General features: G+C 41.2%; 1 protein-coding gene across 1 annotated transcript in view; it reads right to left on the bottom strand.

Annotated features, from left to right (window-relative positions):
• SCD5 (stearoyl-CoA desaturase 5) overlaps positions 1–21,681 on the bottom strand; it is a 164,056-nt gene that overhangs the window by 53,351 nt on the left and 89,024 nt on the right. The window contains exon 2 of the mRNA XM_028506535.2: positions 14,784–14,914. Within this exon, the coding sequence (XP_028362336.1) occupies positions 14,784–14,914 (131 nt within the window). The remainder of the gene's footprint in view (positions 1–14,783; positions 14,915–21,681) is intronic.

Here is a 21,681-nt window from a genome sequence, read left to right as displayed (position 1 = left end):
AACCAATTTAAAATCAATAAACAACCAGAAGCACCAGAAAATCAAACTGCATGGAACTCTGACAACCAAAGAGTTGAAGAAAAAATCAATCAGAACAACCAGACCAGTGAGGTGGTGGAACACAAGGGTCAGCTGGGAGAGAAAAACCTTGGCAAGGCAGCGGACCGGGTGGGTGGGGCTGGCTGCAGCTGTGGGGCTGTGGGCTGTGTGGGCAGGGCTGACTTAAGGGGAAACTGAGACTCAGAATTGATATGGCGGTTGCTACCATGGGAGAAACTCCCAGTCTCACATGCGAGTCCATCTGAAAGTGCACTAGAGACTTAGAGATGAGCAGATAAGCTGTGCTATTCCCTCTCTGGCCCATCCCCCATAGGCAGAGCCATACGCAGCAAGGAGGGATGCCCTGCCTGGGTGAATACCTAAGGCCCCGCCCCCTTACAACTTATCAGGAGCCCAAAGACAAAGAAATATCGCCCAAACGAAATTACAGAGCAGAACTTCAGAAAGAGAGTTAAGCGATGAGGAAATAGCCAGCCTATCTGATGGAGAATTTAAAGCCCTGGTAATCAAAATGCTCACAGATCTGATTGAGCTTGGTTGAAAAATGAAAAACAAATGGAAGATACCCAAAGTGAAATAAAGTAAAATATTCAGGGAACTAACAGTGACAGGAAGGAAACCAGGACTCAAATCAACAATTTGGAACAAAAGGAAGAAATAAACATCCAACCTGAACAGAATGAAGAAACAAAAATTCAAAAAAGTGAAAAGAGACTTATGAACCTCTAGGACAACCTGAAACATTCCAATATCTGAATTATAGGGGTGTCAGAAGGAGAAGAACAACAGCAAGAAATTGAAAACTTATTTGAACAAATAATGAAGAAAAACTTCCCCAATCTGGCAAAGGAAATAGACTTCCAGGAAGTCCAGGAAGCCCAGAGAGTCCCAAAGAAGTCGGACCCAAAGAAGAACACACCAAGGCACATCATCGTTAAGTTACCCAAGATTAAAGATAAGGAGAGAATCCTAAAATCAGCAAGAGGAATGGAGACAGTTCCCTACAAAGGGGTGCCCATAAGGTTATCAGCTGATTTCTCAAAACAAATCTTGCAAGCAAGAAGGGGCTGGAAAGAAGTATTCAAAGTCATGAAAGGCAATCCAAAATTACTCTATTCAGCAAGCCTTTCATTTAGGATGAAAGGGCAGATAAAGTGCTTCTCAGATAAGGTCAAGTTAAAGGAGTCCATCACCAAGCCTTTATTATATGAAATGTTAAAGGGACTTATCTAAGAAAAAGAAGATCAAAACCATGAACAGTAAAATGACAACAAACTCACAACTATCAACAAATGAACCAACTATCAACAACTAGGCAAACAACTAGAACAGAAACAGAATCAGAGAAATGGACATCACATAGAGGGATTTCAGTGGGGAGTGGGAAGGGAAGAATAGGAAGAAAAAGGTACAGGGAAGAAGAAGCATAATTAATAGGCATAAAATAGACGGGGAGAGATAAAAAATGTTATAGGAAACTGAGGACTCAAAGAACTTATAGGTACAACCCATGGACATGAACTAAGTGGAGGGGATGCTGGAGGGTAGGAGGGGCAGGGCAGTGGGCGGATAAAGAGAGAAAAAGTTGGGAAAACTATAATAGCATAATCAATAAAAGTACTTTAAAAAAAAGGAAAAAATGATCTATGAGCCCATAGTAAATACATACATACATACATACTTATATGAAATGCCAATCAACAAACGTAGAAAATTGTTCTGGCTGGTGTGGCTCAGTGGATTGATTGCCAGCCTGCAAATCAAAGGGTTGCTGTTTGATTCCCCGTCAGGGCTCATGCCTCACTGCAGGCCAGGTCCCCAGTAGGGGGCATGCAAGGGGCAATCACACACTGATGTTTCTTTCCCTCTCTTTCTCCCTCCCTCCCCCTCTCTAAAATTAAATAAATAAAATCTTCTTTAAAAATCTAGAAGAAATTATAGAGTTAGGAAATCATCATTTAGCAGGTGTCATGGCAATAACTGATACAAGCAAGAATTACCAATGTATGCTAAAACTACTGGGTAAAAGGTTAATGAAGAAAAGTATTTACATAACTCACAGTATCTCAGCATAAATTATTCATTAATTTTAAGGGAGAATATTGTAATCTTACACTGAAAAACCAGGTAGATACCTCTTTAAACAAGTGATCAAAGTTTATAGCAGCAATAATATCACAAAGTGATAATCATGTGCCTCTTGTTTTATGCTCAGGACACAAGATCATTGATGTAGCATTCCTGCCAAAAACGCACGATCTGTGTAGTTATGAGGAAATGTGAATAGAACAAAAATGAGGAGCATTCTATAAGATAAGTGGTCTGTACATTTAAAAAATGTCAATGTCATAAAATCAAAGAAAGATTGGCAAGTTATTTCAGATGAAACAGGAATAAAGAGACATTATAAATGGTAACATAGGATCCTGAATTGGTTTCTGGACTAGGCTCCTGGCTAAGGTATTGTATCAACATTAAATTTTCTGATTTTGTACATGTACTGTGTTCATGTGAAATGTCTTTCCTATTAGAAAATACACACTGAAGTATTTAGGGATGAAGAGGCATGGTATTTATAACTTATAAAAATTACATAGGAGAATGTATACACATATGGAGAGAAAAAGACAATAAAAAAGCAAATGAAGCAATATATTTATAATTAGTGAATTTGAGTGAAGGTATACAAGAGTTCTTCAATGGTATCTTTGCAACATTTTGTAAGTTTGAAGTTATTTAAAAATAAAGAGTTAGAACTAGGAAGAAAAATGTCAAGGACATCTTTCTTTTTTTTATTTATTATTTTTTTTATTTTTTATTTTTTTTATTTCAATCATTGTTCAAGTACAGTTTTCTCCCCCCTACTCCCGTTCCAGCCCCTCCACCCAACCCTCCCCCCTTCCCCCCATTACCCCCCACCCCTAGTTTTTGTCCATGTGTCCTCCAAATTTGTTCCTGTAATCCCTACCCATTCCCCCCTGAAATTCCCTCTTCTCTCCCCTCTGGCCACTGTCAGACTATCCCCTATTTCAGTGTCTTTGGTTATATTTTGCTAGTTTTTTGTTTTGTTTTGTTTTGTTGTTTAGATTCCTGTTAAAGGTGATTCTTGAAAAATCTCAGATTTTCTCTTTCCACTCTCCTTGTTCAGGCTTTTATCAGTTGACATGGATTCCTGTAACAGCCCTGTAATGTCTCCTGCCTCTAGTCCTTTCCCCTCTGTGATGCATTTGGTATACTGAGACTATACTCCCCAAATACCTATCATCCTCTTGCTTATTATCTGAAAACCTCTCCATTATTACTTTTCTCGTCAAGTCTAAACACGCCTTCTTGGCAAAGAGCTTCAACTGGCCTAATCTTATCTTTCCCACTTCATTCTTTAATTTGACAAATATTTCCTGACTGTTCATATGTGCTAGGAGATAAAGAAAGAACAGGACAATCAAGGTTTTATCCCCAAGGAATTTATATTTTATGGAGACCAACATGAAGTAAATGAATTTAACATCATTTCAGATTGGGGTTAATGCAAATGAGTATGTGGAGTAACAAGGAAGACATTGAGCAAGGCAAGGACTTTCTAATCAGGTTAAGAAGAGTCAGTTAGGATTGAAGGAAGAAGAAGGGCATTGTCTCGGGTAAAGGGATGGGGGACAGGGACAGGGTCCAGGAACTAAGAGAAGTCCAACATGTTTGGGGCATGGAGCCAGGGCAAGAGTGGCTCAAGATTAAGTGGTATAATAAAGAATATATCTGGTCTTAGTCCTTGGTGGTTTCTGGTACAGAACTTCAAAAAACATTGGAATTTCCTGAGTGATAGGAGTGTCTTTATTTTGCTAATGAGGCCCCCTAGATAGCTTTAGGATCTGGGCTGGTCACTAGAAAAACCAACCATGTAATTAGAGAGTTGGCACTTTGGGAGGGCAAGGGGGATGGAGACTGAGGTCAATCACATGACCAGCGATCTAATCAATCACACCTGTGCAGTGAAAACTCTGGACACTGAGTGTTGGAGGAGCTTCCTGGACGATGAGCACACTGATGTTCAGGGGGATGGCCACCCTGACTCCCCGGAGAGAGGGCGAGAAAGCTCTGTGTGAGGGATCCTCTCACACCCTGTCTGATGTGTTGGTCCTGATTTGTATCCTTTATAATAAAAGTGTAATAGTAAGTATAACTTCCTTGAGTTCTGTGAGTTGTTCTTCCAAATTACTAAGCCTGAAGAACTGTGGGAACCTCTAAATTTGTAGTCGGTCAGTACAAGGTACAGGTAGCATAGAGACCCTATGGTGGCTGGCATCAGAAGCAGAGGCAGTCACATAAGGGCAGGATGCACTGAGGCTTTAACTTGTGGGATCTGACACTTGTCTGAGTGGTTAGTGTCAGAACTGTAAGGAAGGACACCCACTTGCGGGGGAATCTGTACTGGTGAGCAAAAGCCTGATCATGCAGGGCCTCCTTGGCCACAATAGAAAGGCTAGATTTCATTCCAAATGCAACATTAAGCCACTGAAAGATTTTTTATTCTTGTCAAACAGTGGTTTAAATTTTCAATAAGCTCTGTCTGGCTACAGTATGGAAAGAGGCAAGTGTTGAAGGAGGAAGACCAGTTTATGAGGCTTGTGCAATAATCTAGGCAAGAAACGATTACGGCTTGGATTTGAGTATGGCAGAGATGAGAAGTATGCAGGTTCAAGATATAATTTAGCAGTAGAAAAGATTGGCTGACAGACTGAATGAGGGATGATTAGGAAAATTGAGAAACAGATTTGACACAGATTTCCAGTGGGGAAAATTAGAGAGAAGTAGTTTTGGGGAAGAGGGGAGAGTCACAAATGCGGCCTTGGGCACATTGATTTTGAGAAGCGTGAGAGACATCTAGTGAGAGGGTAGTGCAGGTACCTGGATTTGCAACACACTATACCACATCAGTATCCTTCATTCAGACTTATTCTGTACGATGTAGGGACCCATACAGTATGTCATGGTCATTCCTCTCTCTATACCTGTGTTCAAGTGTTTCCTCCTTATTCCTTTCTACCTTTCAAGTTTCAACTAAAAACCCTCCTTCTGCATTACACTTTATCCTCATACCATATTCACATCTCTGCAGCCACAAGAGTCAGCATGAAGCTTTTGAGCAATTTAATCCACATTGTCTTATGAAGGTCCCTACTTATTACACTAAAGTCTAAACAGATCTATCAGGTCATAAGCACCTCATGACATGGGCCATGTCTTATACATCTCCTGTGTTCCTCACAAGTGGTTTATGCGTCTCTACATACAAAGAGAATTAACCAGCAGATCTACACAAAAAGCTATAGAAGAGTTGATAGGCCCTGACTAGTGTGGCTCAGTGGATTGGGTGTTGTCTCAAAATTCAAAAGTGGCTATGTTCAATACCACAGGTTCAGGGCACATGACTGAGTTGTGGGCCAGGTCCCTGACTGGGGGCATGTGAGATGCAACCAATTGATGTTTCTCTCCCTCTCTTTCTCCCTCCCTTTATCTCTCTCTAAAAATAAATAAATAGCCCTGGCTGATATAACCCAGTTGCTTAGGTACTGTTCTGTAGCATGAAGGGTCACCACTTCCACTCCAGTCAGGATACATGCCTTGTGGGCCTGGACCCCAGATGGGGCATGTGTGAGAGGCAGACAATTGATGTTTCTCTCTCACATCAATGTTTCTCTCTCTCTTTCTCCCTCACTTCCTCTCTCTCTAAAAATAAATAATAAATAATTTTAAGAATAAAAATAAATAAAATCTTTTACAAAACAGTCAATATAAGATGAAAATGATCAGATGTGTCTAACTTTTATATGTTTTTAAAAGTAAGACTACAAATGTTAGACTTTGGCCAAGGTGGAGGTGTAGGTAAATATGCCTGGCCTTCTTGCACAAATATAGCAAAAAATACAACTAGAGTACAAAACAAATATCACCCAGAATTGTCAGAAAATCAAGCTGTGTGGAAGTCCAACGACCAAAGATTTAGAGAAACCACATTCATCCAGAAGGGTAGTAGGGTCAGGGACGTGGAGAGGTGTGGAGAAGTGGAGAGGTGCCAAGAAGGGAGTGGTCAGTCTGACATCCAGGTGTGGAAGGATAAACATTGGGAGGGATAACTTGAGACAAGGGATGTCAGCCCCAGGCCAGACCACCAGCCCAGGTTCCATCACCAAGAAGATAAGTTCTGATGAGTTCTGTCAGTAAAAACCAGTAGGGACTGGAGTGGGGGAAGAAACTGCGGGATTCTCAAGGGACTCCTCTTAAAGGGCCTACAATGGACTTAGAACTCACGCAGACCCACTCCCTTTGGGATTCAGCACCAGGGTAATAGCTGGAAGGGCACCAGTAGCATATGGGGAGAAAGTGAAGTGACTGGCAATAGGGAGGGTGCCAGGAGATAGCTTCCTGCCAGTCAAAACTCCAGAGGCCAGGCTGTGGCATTGTCTCCTCTCTGAGCCCTCCCCCATACAGAACCATAGAGCAGTGACAACGGTTTCCCCACCCTGACAATTACCTAAACCTCCACACCACACAACTTATGGGTGCACATTTCTACAATAGGTCATGCTACTAAGACAGGGAGTCAAAGAAGCTCTACCTGATACACAGAAACAAACACAGGGAGGCTACCAAAATGAAGAGATGAAGAACTATGGCCCAAATGAAAGAACAGAACAAAACTCCAGAAAAAAAACTAAATGAAATGGAGATAAGAAACCTATCACATGCACAGTTTAAAACATTGGTTATCAGGATGCTCCAGGAATTCCTTGGGTACTTCAACAGCATAAAAAAGACCCAGGCAGAAATGAAGGTTGCATTAAGTGAAATAAAGAAAAATCTATAGGGAACCAACAGTGGAGGGGATGAAGCTGAGAATCAAATCAATTATTTGAAACATAAGGATGGAAAAAGCAGTGAATCAGAACAGCAAGTAGAAAAAAGCATTAAAAAAATGAGGATAGGCTGAGGAACCTCTGGGACAACTTTGAATGTACCAACATTTGAATCATAAGGATGCCAGAGGAGAAGAGGAAGAGCAAGAAACTGAAAACTTATATGAAGAAATAATGAATGAAACCCTAATTTGTTGAAAGAAATAGACATACAAGTCCAGGAAGCACAGAGTCCCAAACAAGACAGACTCAAAGAGGACCACACCAAGACACATCATAATGAAAATACTGAAGTTTAAGATAAAGAGAGTATCTTAAAAGCAACAAGAGAAAAGGATAGTGTTACCTCCAAAGGAGTTCCCATCAGACTGTCAGCTGATTTCTCAAAAGAAACCTTACAGGCTAGAAGGGACTGGCAAAGTATTATTCAAAGTCATGAAATGCAAGGACCTACATCCAAGATTACTCTAAGCTATCATTTAGAATGGAAGGATCGATAAAATGCTTCTCAGATAGGGTAAAACTAAAGGAGTTCATCATTACCAAGCTATTATATGAAATGTTAAGGGGACTTACCTAAGAAAAAGATCAAAATGATGAACAGTAAAATGGCAATAAATTAACATCTATCAATAACTGAATCCAAATAACAAACTAAGCAAACAAGCAGTATAGGAACAGAATCATAGGAATGGAGATCATTGAGAGGGTTACCATTTGGGAGGGGGAAGGAGGAGAATGGGGGAAAGGTGCAGGGATTATGAAGCACGAACTGGTAGGCATAAAATAGATAAGAGGATGTTAAGAATAGTATAGGCATGAAGGAGCCAAAGAACTTATATGCATGACCCATGGACATGAACTAAGGCAGGGGGTACTGCTGGAAGGAATGACAGTACCAGGTAGAGAGGGGTAAAGGGGGAAAAACTGGGACAAATATAATAGTATAATCAATAAAATATATATTTTTAACAGAGACTACAAATTTTGTCCAGTATATGAAATTCTGTGAACTTTAACATTAATTAAAATGGTTGATTCAATAACTTCCACAGCTATTGTATCTCTGTAGCTTAATAAAAGCATGTAAAATAGTATCCCTGAATCATTCCTGTGACAAAACCTGCAGCTGGTGCTACTAGGAACTAGACAAAAGGAATGAAAAGCCTGAACTCTGATAAACAAGGACCAGAGATGAAAAACAGCTCAAGCCTTCCCTGGTGTAGATCAGTTGGTTGGGTGCCGACCTACAAAGTGAAACCTCACTGGTTGCAAGTTTGCTACCTGGTTGGGTTGAGTACAAGAGGGAAGCGATTGATAGTTCTCTTCCTCTCTTTCTCCCTCCCTTCCCCTCTTTCTTAAAATAAAGAAATAAAATCTTTTAAAAAAGAAAAAGAAAAACAGTTCAAAATCTATTGGGGAGGAGAAGAAAGATGAGGAGGAGAGGAAAGAGGGGCAGGGAGGCAATGAATGGAGGCTCCAATGTATCTGTTAGATCTAGTAGTTTTCTTTAGTATCTTCACTAATGACTGGGAACACAGTGTGCACATTTTGTTAATAATATTGTTGGTTGGTACCAAATTAAGAGTTGCTGCAGACATCTTTGAGAACAGATGTATCTAAAGAGGTTAGAAATGTGAACAGAAATGATCACAATGAGGTTTGATTTAGGAAAAAATGCAAATGAAGGCAGCTGGGAAAAAAATCATCCAAAATGCACAATAATCAGTGGGTTGGAAAACCTAGAAAGCAGTAACGTCACAGTGTCTGGCAGGAGAGCAATGGAAAAGAATAAGCAGTGACAACTGCTACCACAGACCAAATGGTTGGTGGCAGGTACAGGAAGAAATAGCTTGTCAAGGAATTGCTCTGCAACACAGGCTCCTTCAATCTTATAAACATATTTGGAGGTAATGTGAGAAAATAAAACAAAAATAAGAGCAGGTATTTGGGCCTTAGTTTCTTCAGTTGTTAGAAAAGTGATGAGACTTGGCTTCTGCGGAACCCCATCTCCAACCTCTGTGCTTCTATGAAAGGAAGAGATTGGCAGGGGAGAGCGCAGGGTGAAAGGGATGTCCTGTCGGACTGCTTCTGAAGATCTTTATGAAAAGGCAGAATGAAACATTCAGCTTGAAAATGTTTCAGAATAGCTTCCAAATTAACAGGACTACAGGAGAATTCATCTTAAACAAGTGGACCTTTCTTTCAGTATAGATGTGGAGCCATATTAACAAACAAAATCTGGGAGCTATTTGTTTACAAAAATACCCTCTACTTTATCAAGTATTTCTTTACATAAAAGCTCTCTGTGTGCTTTTAAATTATATATATTTTTTGTTTACTAAAATGTAATCATCTTGAAATGCTAAGGGAATACAAATGTTGTACAAAGAGGTAACAGCTGCAAAGTTTCTGCCATGTTTGTGGAGGGGAACACGAGAGACAGACCGGCCCTACGGGTTGGTGTGTCTGAGTATAGAACTGCTTGCTTTTCCCAGGCCACCTCAGGCTATCACCTTTTCATTCCTTTGAGGTGATTTCACTCCTCTCACCTGCTTTCACTGACCTACATCCACAACAAAGAAGGAAGTGAGGCATTTTAGGAGGTTGGGGCCATGTCAGTCTCTATCTTAAAAGGTATATTTTTATTGGCAGGAAGTGTAGTTAATCCTGCCAGGTAAACATAGAAAGAAAATGCCAAAATACTGTGTGCCTCCTGCAGCAGCCTCAAGAGAGCTTCTCTCTCTCCCTCTCTCTCCCTCTCTTTCTGACATACAACCTCCCACCTCCACCCAGTCATCTGTTAGGGTCTCCACCAATACTGCCAATCTGGAGTTAGAGAGCAGTATGTATAACAAGAATGCTTTAATGAATCCATAAATCACCATTATCATGAGCAGAGAAGTTGCTCAAAGATGGCCAAGCTATTTGTTTTTTCCACTTGACTTCCAAATGTGCCAGGAGGGCAAAATGCTGTGGAAGGAGACATTGTGAAGCTTGGCATGCAAGCTATCTTCCAAAACCACACCAAGAAGGCTTCTCAGGGCTTCAAGGTCAGGGCTACTTTTAGTGCTGCTTGTTTACACAGGAGGAGGAAACCAACAACATCCACCCATTCTGGAAAGAGGAAGGCAAACCTGCTTATGCCAAAGAAAGGCTGTACCTCTGAAGCTTAGGTTTGTGGTTGGGGAAGGTGACAGATACTGAAACAGGATGCCTGCAGTGAGCGATGGAGCCTGTGCAGACCTCCAGTAAGGTTATGGATTCTGGAGCCTGCAGTAGTGTATTTTGTTCTAGTAGTAGTAGTAGTAGTAGTGGCATTTTGTTCTCTTAACCAATGGCTATTGCATGCTGCTGCTAATGCCCCAGCCATCCTCGACAGCATTGCCTCATGGCCAAGTCTCCCTCCTTGATGTGCACGCCTACAGAGACCCAGAGGTGGGGGCTGCTCTATGAGCCCGAATCTGGCACAAAAATCTCTGGCCTCTCATGACTATTCTGAGGCTTCCTTGTGCCATCGGAATATATTAGGCCACATCACTCCTCTGACTAAAATCTTGCAGTGCCTCTCTATGGCTTTTAAAACAATATGAAACTCTTTGCTATGCCTGACAGTCCTGCACTGGTGTGGCCCCTGTTCCCCTTTCTGGCCTCTTTCTTCTCTGATCATCTCCCACACTCAAGTGGACCAGCCATACTGGCCATTCTTCTCTTCCTTGAACTCACCATCCTTGTTCTCACTTTGCTCTGGCTCCTCCTTCTGTCTGGAATGTTCTTCCCCGACCTATTCTCTCCCTCTGGTCTCAGTGCTAATGTTACCTGTTCAGCGAGGTCTTCCCTGACTGTCCTCTCTAAAGAAGCTGCCTCTCTCTTACCCTTCATCACATCACTGTGTTTAAATTCTTCACGTTCTTTTGCTTATTTATTTGCTCTCTCTCCTCCTGCAATGTACAAGTACACATTATGAGGACAGGGAGCATGTCTGTCTCATTCTCCAGTGCAGGAAGCAATGTTTAGCATGTGTGTATTTGCCAAATGAAAAAATAAATGCACACTTTCATGCTGGGACAGGCGTTAGAGCATCAGTGAAAGGGTGACCTCTGAGTCAAGCTGCCTGCACTTGAATCCCCCTTCTGTCACTTAAATCTGAATGTCCTTGGTCAGGTTATATAGTAGCCTCTTTCAATTTTACTGATATTGCCTATCATATGAGGACAATAACAGTATCTACTTTGTAGAGTATTGTCAGATAGCTAACGTGTTTAGTGAAATGCTGGTAGGTGGTTAGCACTCAAAAATTGTTATTGTTTTTGTTGTTATATACCTGCCAAAGTTCATGGCCCATGACCACGTGATCTACATGACATATTCACAGATCACACTATAACTTCCACTTTCTGCCTGATTTGCAAAGAGCTTGGAAATAGTAACTCCTACCCTCACAACAAGAAAAAAAATGCCAAATAAACCGAAAATCAACAAGTCTATTAAGTCCATCAGAGAAGTGAGGTCACAGGCAAACTGCAGCCCCCAAATCTAGAAGGACAAATAGCCAGCAACAGAGAATCACAGCCTACTATAAGCAGAGGCCTGGGAGCAAAAGCCGGAATGGGTAGGAATTCTTTAAACTTTAACTGATGAATTATTTTAGTTGATGAATTATTGTGGACAAGCTTGAGAATTAGAAACTCCTAAAGTGCCTGGTCCTAGAGGGCTCTGCACATTCATGAATTTTACCTCCAGAAGCCCCACCAAGTTCTCACCATGATAGCTAAGGAAAATCCCCTTGCTCTTCTGGCAGGAAAAGGAAACATAACCATTTTGAAACTCAAGCTCTGTGGAGAGCTCTCTCTTTTCTTTAGCAATATCTGTCCTCAAGAGAAACTATCCTATCAGGGCCTATCAACTGAGTTTTACCAAAGCCTCACTGCCTGTGGGAAGGGAAATACCCAACTCAGGCTCACCACCAAGGCCAAAACCTAACTGTGGGACTATAGAGTCCTCCACATCAATAGGGCTCCTGCATAATAACGGGATTTTCAATGGAGAGAACTGAAGGCCTTAATCCCTATTTAAGAAGAAGTCTCTAGAAAAACCCAAAGACAACAGCAGAGAGACATCTCTTCAGACTAAAAGTAGAGCTGAAAATCTTTCCCCACTACTGCCCTCCGCCCAGCACATACCTCCTCACAAAATAAAGATGAAAAGGGAATTTCAAATGTTTCAGTCCTAATTTTTAGAAGATTGTTTTTGATGATCGAGATCTTGTTTGCAGCATCTAGCAAAAGCCCTGATGATGATCCTCAGAGCTAACCTTGCCATTTTCCCATTGTGGCCAAAGGCATGACCATTCTGATGAAAGAAAGCAGAAGAGAACCCTTGAAACTATCTTTAAAAACCCAGGGGGACATCAAAGGGAAATTAAATCAATGGCTCTACATTGAGTCAGAGATATATAGGTCATACCTTAGACTGGCAGATCACAGCACATTTTTCCGTTCCCAGGTGGTTTTCTTCCTGAAGTTAAGTGATCTGGATCGACTGCACTCTTCCCCTCTGACAGTTACACATTACATGGGAGTTGACCCTATGCTGATCTTACATTCTAAATGACGTTGTTTTAAAACCCCAGGCCCACGGAACACTGACATTTCCACTGGGAAACTGTGGGAATTCTAATATCCCAGTAGACAGAAGGCTCCATGAAGGCAAGGGTGGTGGCTGTATTTGCTAATCATTAAACCCACTGTGTTTAGCTCAGTGCCTGCTACATAATAGGGCTCAATAAATATTTGTGGCCCTGGAAGATGTAGGCATAGTTCAAATTTGATTATTTCTAAAAATGCTTTAAAAATATTAATTCATTTAACAAATAATCATTGAGGGCTTTCCATATCAGAAACACTAAAATACAGAAATGAATGAGGCGGTGTGCCAATTCTAACATAGAAGGGGGGAATGATATTCACTGACTGCCTCTGGGTGCTTCACAATCTGTGTACTTTTTGTTTCTTATTTCATCCCCTCAACGACTCTGTGAGGTAAGTAGTATTATCCCAACCCTTTGCTTATAAAGGAACAGAGGCTTGCACAAAGGCCCAGAGTTAGCAAATGGCAGAGCCAAGAATTTATTCCAGGACCCGGGTCTACAATGTACTTTCTCCCCAAAGTAAATTTAAAATCACCATGTGATGTTCTATTATGGGATGTTTTGTTAAGGAAACTTATATTCTCAAAAATTGAGTTATTAACAAAGTATCACTGGGAAAAAAGGTTTATGCTCTCAATTTCAAGTTATTGATGTTGGGAAAAATTCCAATAGAGGTGCTTTATAACCATACAAATGTATAATTGGAGGCTAAAAATAATAAATTGCTTGAATGAAATAAATGAAAGTTACTGAATTAAGTCCTAAGTAGCATATAAGACCTAAGTCAATGAGTTTCTAAATTATCATTATCATAACTTCTTGTCATGATGAACAGAGTGTTTAACACTGAGCCAAGATGGCTGAAGTCAAAATGAAGTGTGGTGTAGGTCACGATGCCAGTGGCAAACAAAGCATGCAACCAGGAGGCTCCAGTGACTCCTCTGCCCACAAACAGCTTTTCCCCTAGGCCCCTGATTCTAATTCCCAAATGTGGTTGAATTATAACCAGTAGGTATACAGAATCTGGATTGTGTTCCCGTGGTGATCCGTTGTGTTAGATCATATCTGCTTTCAAACTGCAGGAGGGAAGCCTGGAAAAGGGATTTGTATTCTTAGATACAAGGGCAGCTTAGAGAAATGCTTAGGGTCAGGCTGTCTTGTAGGGATATGAGGCCCAGTGTAGAGGTGGTCACGTGACTCCCATGTCTGTTGTCCCAAATCACAGGGACAACAGAGGGGATCCTGGGTCACTTGTTTCCTTTGGCCCTAAAGCACTTTTGGGAATTGCCATTTCTTCCCAATGGGTGAAAAATCACAGGGTCTGGAATCATCTGCACTCATATATGGGCAAAAACTTTGAAAACAAGTTGTTCCCACTCTGCCTGAAAAAACAGAGATCCATGATCAACCCAAAATTCCAGCAGCTCAGAAAGTAACCAAGATGGTGGGACATGTATAGGACTATAGTAGTCCTGAAGACACAGCCCAACCCAGTGCAGTGGTGATCCTGTCTTACATTTTTATATATAGCTCCTTGCAATTTTTAATGGTTTCATAACAACTCTGGGAGTGAACTCACATCTGTACTTTTACAAATAAAAAAAACTGAAGATGAGTAAGCGATTCACAGCTAGCAACCATCAGATCAAATCCTGAGTCTTCCAACTCCATATTGAATAGACCTTCCACTGCAAACTTAGAGGGTGGCTTCAGGAACATGTTTTGTAGAAATAATGGCTTTGTATCAGACCGACATTTGCCTATCCTAGAAGGTTCATTTTTTTAGTCATATAATTTGAGTACATTCTTTAACTTCATTAAGCCTTAGTTCCCTCATCCATGAAATGGGAAGACACGTAACACCTAACCCATGGGGTCAGTGCAAGGATCAAATGCAATAGCATACAGCATACTCAGCATACCGAACTGGGCTCTCATTACAGCTAGACAGGCGGGTTCCAGGGCACATTTGGGGCATGAATTCTGGAGGGAGGAATCTCCTTTCCTCTGGAGTTCAGCATGTCTTGAGCCACAAAGTACCCAGGTGACATTTGATAGTATGTAAAACTGCAAGGAGATAAAACTTGGGACAGGCAGGGAGTGCTTGGGGCCTGAACACTGAGCCTAGAATGTATGTGGAGGAATGTCCACTCCATCCCCACCTGGAAAGCCATGGAGTTGGCGACAGCCAGAAATATCCTCAGAGGCAGCTTGGCCTTATAGGACCTGTGGCTCCACAAGCGATGGGCACCAGCTGTCACACCCAGAGCAGTCAGGAGGAAGCAGAAGTAGGCTGCAAGACACAAGCAAGGAGAATGTCAGCAGATGTCATCAAGCTTTTAAACACCCCATGCCTTTTTCCTCCTGAATAGGGACCCATGTGAAATGGTATCAGGGGAAGAATCTGCAATGTGAAGAATCAGTAATTTGGGGAAAATGCAGACTTTTTATTGATTTGTAGATTTCTAGTACCAGACAGAAGTGGAGAGAACTTTCCCAAGAAACTTTGACTTTTGAACATCATTTTTTCTATACCAAACAAATCTTTTATTTGCTAAGATTTCTTGCCAGTCTCGATGCAAAAATCACAACTATATTAGTGTGCATTTATAATTCAGTCTTACAAGTCCACTCTCGTTGGAGCTGAGATTGATCTCTGTGTTGCCTCTTAATTGGCACCCATGTCAAGATGAGTTATATGAAGAGCATATTTCCAAATCTAATATGCCCATTAGATGGTTCCATGTTATCATGGCTCCACAGATCTTGGTTTGGAGGAAATAGGGCCAGATCAAAAAGCAAAGAAGTCTGGCCCAGGACCAGTAAGAGAAAACTGACATCAGGGACAACTGAGATTTGTCTTCTAGAGATCCTCACTTAATTCATCACTATGATGAGGGCTGGCAAAGATGGCCAGATGAGGAATTTTTTAAAAGCCAACCTACAGTGGAGCTTATTATTATCTCTGACCTGTGTTATTGGATAATTTTACTCATTTTACAGTTGAGGAACTGGATCTCTGAGAGTTGAATCCTGCATATAAACTCAAGTTAGCCTGGTTCTAAAGTCTCTGCCAGAGACCCATGACACCTACAGGTGATAGTGGTGGTTTGCTTTGTGTATGGAGACTTGGAAGAAGTTCTAAGTGTATGGTAGAAAGTGGACACAGAGGGACCTAAAAATTCATGATTCCTGAGGTTATTACAACTACCATAGTGATTTTCAAGCAATATGCCCATGTAATGCTAAATGTCTTCCTAGAATTATCTTATTAATACACATCAAAAAATCCCACTGGGTTTGTATTATTATTAGCCCCATTCTACAGATTAGAAATCAGAGGCTTAAAGAAGTGAACAAATTTCTCAATGTCACAAAGCTAGGGGGTGTCTTTGCTGAGAGTCAAACCCAACTCTGTCTGAACCAAAATCTGAGTTCCTGCCCTCTACACACCCTTTTGCTTTTGGGAGATATCAGGTACATTTTATCTTTACTTCTCTACACCTGATTTTCATCCTAAGTATTGGATTCCAATCTAAATTTAAAAGTGAGATGCTTCCTTACTTGGGGGTAGAGCCCTAAACCAGGCTATAAGTAGGTAGAATGAGGCAGTTTTATTCTACATCATTGCTTCTAGCACTTAGCACATTCAGGGCCCTCCATAAAGAACTGCCAAAGAACAAGTGATGAGCTGTGAGTATATCCTGAGCAACTGTAAATGGTCCCAGATCAGTATCAGTCCCCTATAGGGAGCCCACTGTAGTACTTCCTTGGAAGAATTACGAGGGTAACTTCAGTCTCTGTACACCTCTTTAAAGGGAGCACAATAATACTTCATCCAAAAGCCATGTCTGACTGATCTTGATCTCAATCCAAGATCAAGATCTAAGAATCTCATGTGTCTAAACATACTAATATGGCACTAAGATAAGTCTCTGAATACATGTGGTTTTCATAAACCTGACAAATCATTCCTTATTGAAAGGTTAAAAACAAAAATCAACAATGTGCTTATAAGTCACAGAAGGTGGTAGTAAAGAGAAAGCTCTGGCCTGCTTTGTTAATATACTTTAACCTTGGCCTAAACCCATGAACTGCACAGCTACTTTCCATGTCATCCTTGGCCTCCATGTCTGTCACTAATTTTTTCTCAACTGTCAAGTCATTACTGAACAAGTGAAATCAATACAGGCAAAATACAGTGTAACCCTATTTTGCCAGTGGGCTAAGACACTGGACCTTTGGTGCAATGAAATGAATACTAAGACTCCAGGAAAAACATTGGCCAAAAAAAAATTCCTCCAATCTGTGGTTTCCAGGCAGGGCCTTACTGCAGATGATAGCACTGCCTTTCCCTTTTTGGAATCTTGACTATTTCAGGGACCACTTACATGGCTGGTCTGTCCATGCCTTCGGGGAGGACTTGGACAATGGGCTTGAGTCAGAGCCTGCACTGAGCAGTAGTTTTCCATGGTCTTTCTTCTGGCCTGGCTTAGTATCCCATCCTCCTGGCATTGGGACTAAAAGCCTGACCCAACCCTTCTTTCTCTTCTGGCTGAAAAACTAAAGGTCACATTCAGAGGCACTATTGCAAGTCAGGAACAAGGCCAGGAAAGGGAGACACAGAGATGACGGAGATATCAGGAAGAGCATCAGAGAGAGAGCTGCCTGTATGGAGCTACTGTCTGCAGGCCCTGGAGCTCTAGTTCTTCTTTGATCCTGTGAGACTCCCCAGTAGTTCCCTAGTTTATATGAAATAACAAATTCTCTTTTCTTGTATTCTTTTGTATTCTTGTATTTTCTTGTTTCTTTTCATTGGCACTGGATTTCTGATATTAAAATTCTGCAGAACTTTTAAGGAAGAAAGCAACCTTCTGGTCATAGCCAAAATAAGGATAAACTGCAAAAACCTTGGTTTGGGTATGAGAATTTATCAGCTGTTCCATTAACAGGACTCAGTTTTCCAACTTTGCTAAGGCTAATTTGAGAGGTTCCTAACTTCCCTTCTATGATCTTTGTAGAGATTAACATCCAAACTAGTTTTTGATAGATGCTAGGCAACTGGCTCTGAAGTAGTAAAGTATTCAGACACAGAACTGATAACTTTGAAAAAGAAAAAGGAGCAATTCGTAGTGTTAATAGCTCACAGAGAATGGTGATAGATCAATAGAAATCAAGATTCACAAAATTACAGAACAGTGGGCAAGTACAGATGGTCCCTGACTGGTGATGGTTTGATTTAACAATTTTTAGACTTTATGATGATGCAAAAGCGATATGCACTCAGTAGAACTGTACTTTAAATTTTGATCTTTTCCTGGATTAGTGATAGGTGGTACAATACTCCCTCATGATGCTGGGCAGAGGCAGTGAGCCACAGCTCCCAGTCAGGCACACGATCACAGATCACAAGGATAAACAATCAACACAGTACACTGTGTTGCCAGTAGCTTTTGGATTTTTATTTTTGTTTTTGTACCCCATCAACTCTACACAAGATTCATCTGTGTCTTCTGCTTCTGGTGAGAATAGAAAGGCAATTACTATTGAGGTGAAACTCAAGATATTTGCCCAACTGTAGGCTAATGTAAGTGCTTTGAACACATTTAAGACGGGCTAGGCTAAGTTATGATGTTCAGTAGGTTAGGTGTCTTAAATGCATTTTTGATGTAACAATATTTTCAACTTATGAAGGATTTATTGGGTCATAACCCCATCTTAAGTCAATGAGCATCTGCATATGGGTCGTAATGCAAATGAGTCACCGATTATGGTTAGCTCAAGCCAAAAAGAAATGGATTATAAAGATATTGAATAACCTACAAAACCCATGGGAAGGTTTCAGGACAGTTTTGGTACAGCCACCAAGATGGCCCCAAAGCACACCACTTCCTGGTAGTCATAGTCTTATGTAATCTCCTCCCCTTGAGTAACTTCCTTCTAACCAAAAGAATATAGCCATGTTGACTTCTAGGCAAGAAGGAGACATAGGTAGATATGCAATGCTTCCTTATACAACCAAAAGAAGGACAACAATTAATTTAAAAACAAAAAACTGCCAGAAAATCAAACTGTATTGAAATCCGACAACCAAGGAGTTTAAAAAGACACATTCATCCAGACAGGCAGTTGGGGTGGAGAGGATGTGTGGAAAGGCTGCAGCTGGCGGACTGGGCAGTCCCACCTTAGCATGGGCAGCCCCGCATTCATGTGCAGGTACACCAGGAGTAACAACTCAGGAGCAAGACAGACCACGCAACCCAGGGTTCAGTGTGGGAAAATAAAGCATTAAAACCTCTGGTTGTAAAAACCTGTGGGGGTTGCAGGGGTGGGATAATTCCAAGTCTCACAGAAGAGTCTGTAGAAGGGACCCACAGAGTCCTAGAATGCACACAAACCTACCCACTTGAGAAGCAGCACCAGAAGGGCCCAATTCCCTTGTGGGTAGCAAGGGATGTGTCTGAAAGGGGGGTGAGAGCTGAGCAAGCAGCATTGTTCCCTTTCTAAACCCTACCCCACATATAGCACCACATCACAATGAAGTGGGCTGCCCTGCCCTGGTGAATACCCAAGGTTCCACCCCTTACAATGTAGCAGGTATGCTGAGACAAAGAAATATGGCCCAAATGAAAGAATAGATCAAAGCTCCAGAAAAAGAGCTAAGTGACAATGAGATAGCCAACCTATCAGATGCAGAGTTCAAAACACTGGTAATCAGGATGCTCACAGAAATGATTGAGTTCAGTGGCAAAATGAAGGAAGAAGTGAAGGCTATACAAAATGAAATAAGGCAAAATATATAGGGAACCAACAGAGAAGGGAAGGAAACTGGGACTTAAATCAACAATTGGGAACAAAAGGAAAAAATAAACAATCAACCAGAGCAGAATGAAGAAACAAGAATTCAAAAAAATGAGGAGAGGCTTAGGAACCTCTGGGAGAACTTTAACATTCCAACATCTAATTCATAGGGATGCCAGAAGGAGGAAAGGAAGAGCAAGAAGTTGAAAAACCTGTTTGTAAAAATAAAGAAGGAGAACTTCCCCAACAAGGAGAAAGAAATAGACTTCCAGGAAGTCCAGGAAGCTCAGAGAGTCCCAAAGAAGTTGGACCCAAGGAGGAACTCACCAAAATACTTAATAATTAAATTACCCAAGATTAAAGATAAGGAGAGAATCTTAAAAAGTGGCAGGAGGAAAAGAGGCAGTTACTTACGAAGGAGTTCCCATAAGAGTATTAGCTGATGTCTCAAAGGAAACCTTGCAGGCAAGAAGGGACTGGATAGAAGTATTTGAAGTCATGAATGGCAAGGACCTACATCCGAAGATTGCTCTATCCAGCAATGCTATTACTTAGAATGGAAGGGCAGATACAGTTCTTCCCAGATAAGGTCAAGTTAAAGGAGTTCATCATCACCGAGCCCTTATTATATGAAATGTTAAGCGTCTTATCTAAGAAAAAGAAGAAGATCAAAACTAGGAACAGTAAAATGACAACAAACTCACAAGTATCAAGAACTGAACCTAAAAAAAAAAGAAAAAGAAACTAAGCAAACAACTAGAACAGGAACAGAATCACAGAAATAGAGATCACGTGAAGGGTTATCAGTGCAAGGGGTAGAGGGAGAATGGGCAAAAAGGAACAGGGAATAAGAAGCATAAATGGTAGGTACAAAATAGACGGGGAAGTTAAGAATACTATGGGAAATGGAGAAGCCAAAGAACTTATATGTACAACCCATGGACATGAACTAAGGGGGTGGGGAATGCTGGAGGGAGGGTGTTGCAGGGTGGAGTGGGATAAAAGGAAGAAAAAAATGGGACAACTGCAATAGCATAACCAATAGAATATACGTAAGTATATATATTTAAAAGGAAAAAGAAAAAAAAAATAGCTACATGGAAGGAATGTCATTTCCATATTAGATCACAAAAGACTGATTTCTGTTTTGCTGGCAAATTCTCACATAGGCTTTGATCAAGTAAGGAACTGAGGGTGGCCTCCACACTACAGCCAGTAAGGAAATGAGGCCCTCAGTCCGACAATCCTCAAAGAACCAAGTCCTGCCAGCAACAATGTAAGTGAGCTTGAAAGTAGCCTCTTCCCCAGCTGAGCCTTCAAGTAAGACCATCACCTTGACCAACTCAGGATGCCTCCTGAGAGATACTGAAGCAGAGGACCCAGCTCAGCTGCACCAGGAGTTCCACTTCATAAAAACCATAATAAAATACACGTATGTTGTTTTATGCTGCTAATTTTGGGGTCATTTGTTCTGCAGCAATAGGTAACTAACACAAGTCTAAAGCAGAAACCTTCCTCCTAGGAAAGGAAGGTACAGTTTAATTTCTGGTTTAAGAAAAAGTTGCCATCTATAGGAACAAAAAAGAAGATTCCTATTGCCTGGAGCAGGCTGGGAGAGAGAGGAATGGCTGCTAATGGGTATAGGTTTTTGGGAGCAAAGGGTGATGAAAACATTCTATACTTGATTTTGGTATTGGTAGCACAATTCTGTGAATATACTATAAACCAATGTGCTATACACTTCAAATAGATGAGTTGTATGGTATGTTATAGCTCTATAAACTGAATTCTTATTAGATTTTATCATATATAATTTCTCAGTATAAAATAAAGTAGACATGTTGCAAAACAAACACACAAAAAGAACTAAAACAAAATTCACCATTTGCCTAGGATGCCACCAGAGGCATCATCAACCCTCGACACTCAGCATCACTGGATACTTGTGTCACACCATGGACCCTTAGATCTTCCACAGCTGCCAAGAAGAGTTTCTGTGTGACCCTACACCTACACCTGAATCTATCCAGACCCTAGATTCCAAGGCAGAAACACCCAAATGCCGTGCTTGGAGCATAAACCCATGCTCTAGCTGCCAGCAACAGAAGAGGGAGAACCCCCAGCCCCTTTGGCTTCCATAGGGGATCCAGAGGCTCCCATCTATCCTGAGTCCCCAGTTGGAGCAGTGTTGAGAGGATGATTGTGGTGACCCCCTCTGAACCACACAACTAGAGAACACTCCTGGAGAAATGCTAAGAA

This window comes from Phyllostomus discolor, chromosome 1 (assembly GCF_004126475.2).
Source record: "Phyllostomus discolor isolate MPI-MPIP mPhyDis1 chromosome 1, mPhyDis1.pri.v3, whole genome shotgun sequence".
Classification (NCBI taxonomy): domain Eukaryota; kingdom Metazoa; phylum Chordata; class Mammalia; order Chiroptera; family Phyllostomidae; genus Phyllostomus; species Phyllostomus discolor.
The sequence above is the reverse complement of the archived record's forward strand: the minus strand, read 5'-3'. Positions and strand labels throughout refer to the sequence as shown.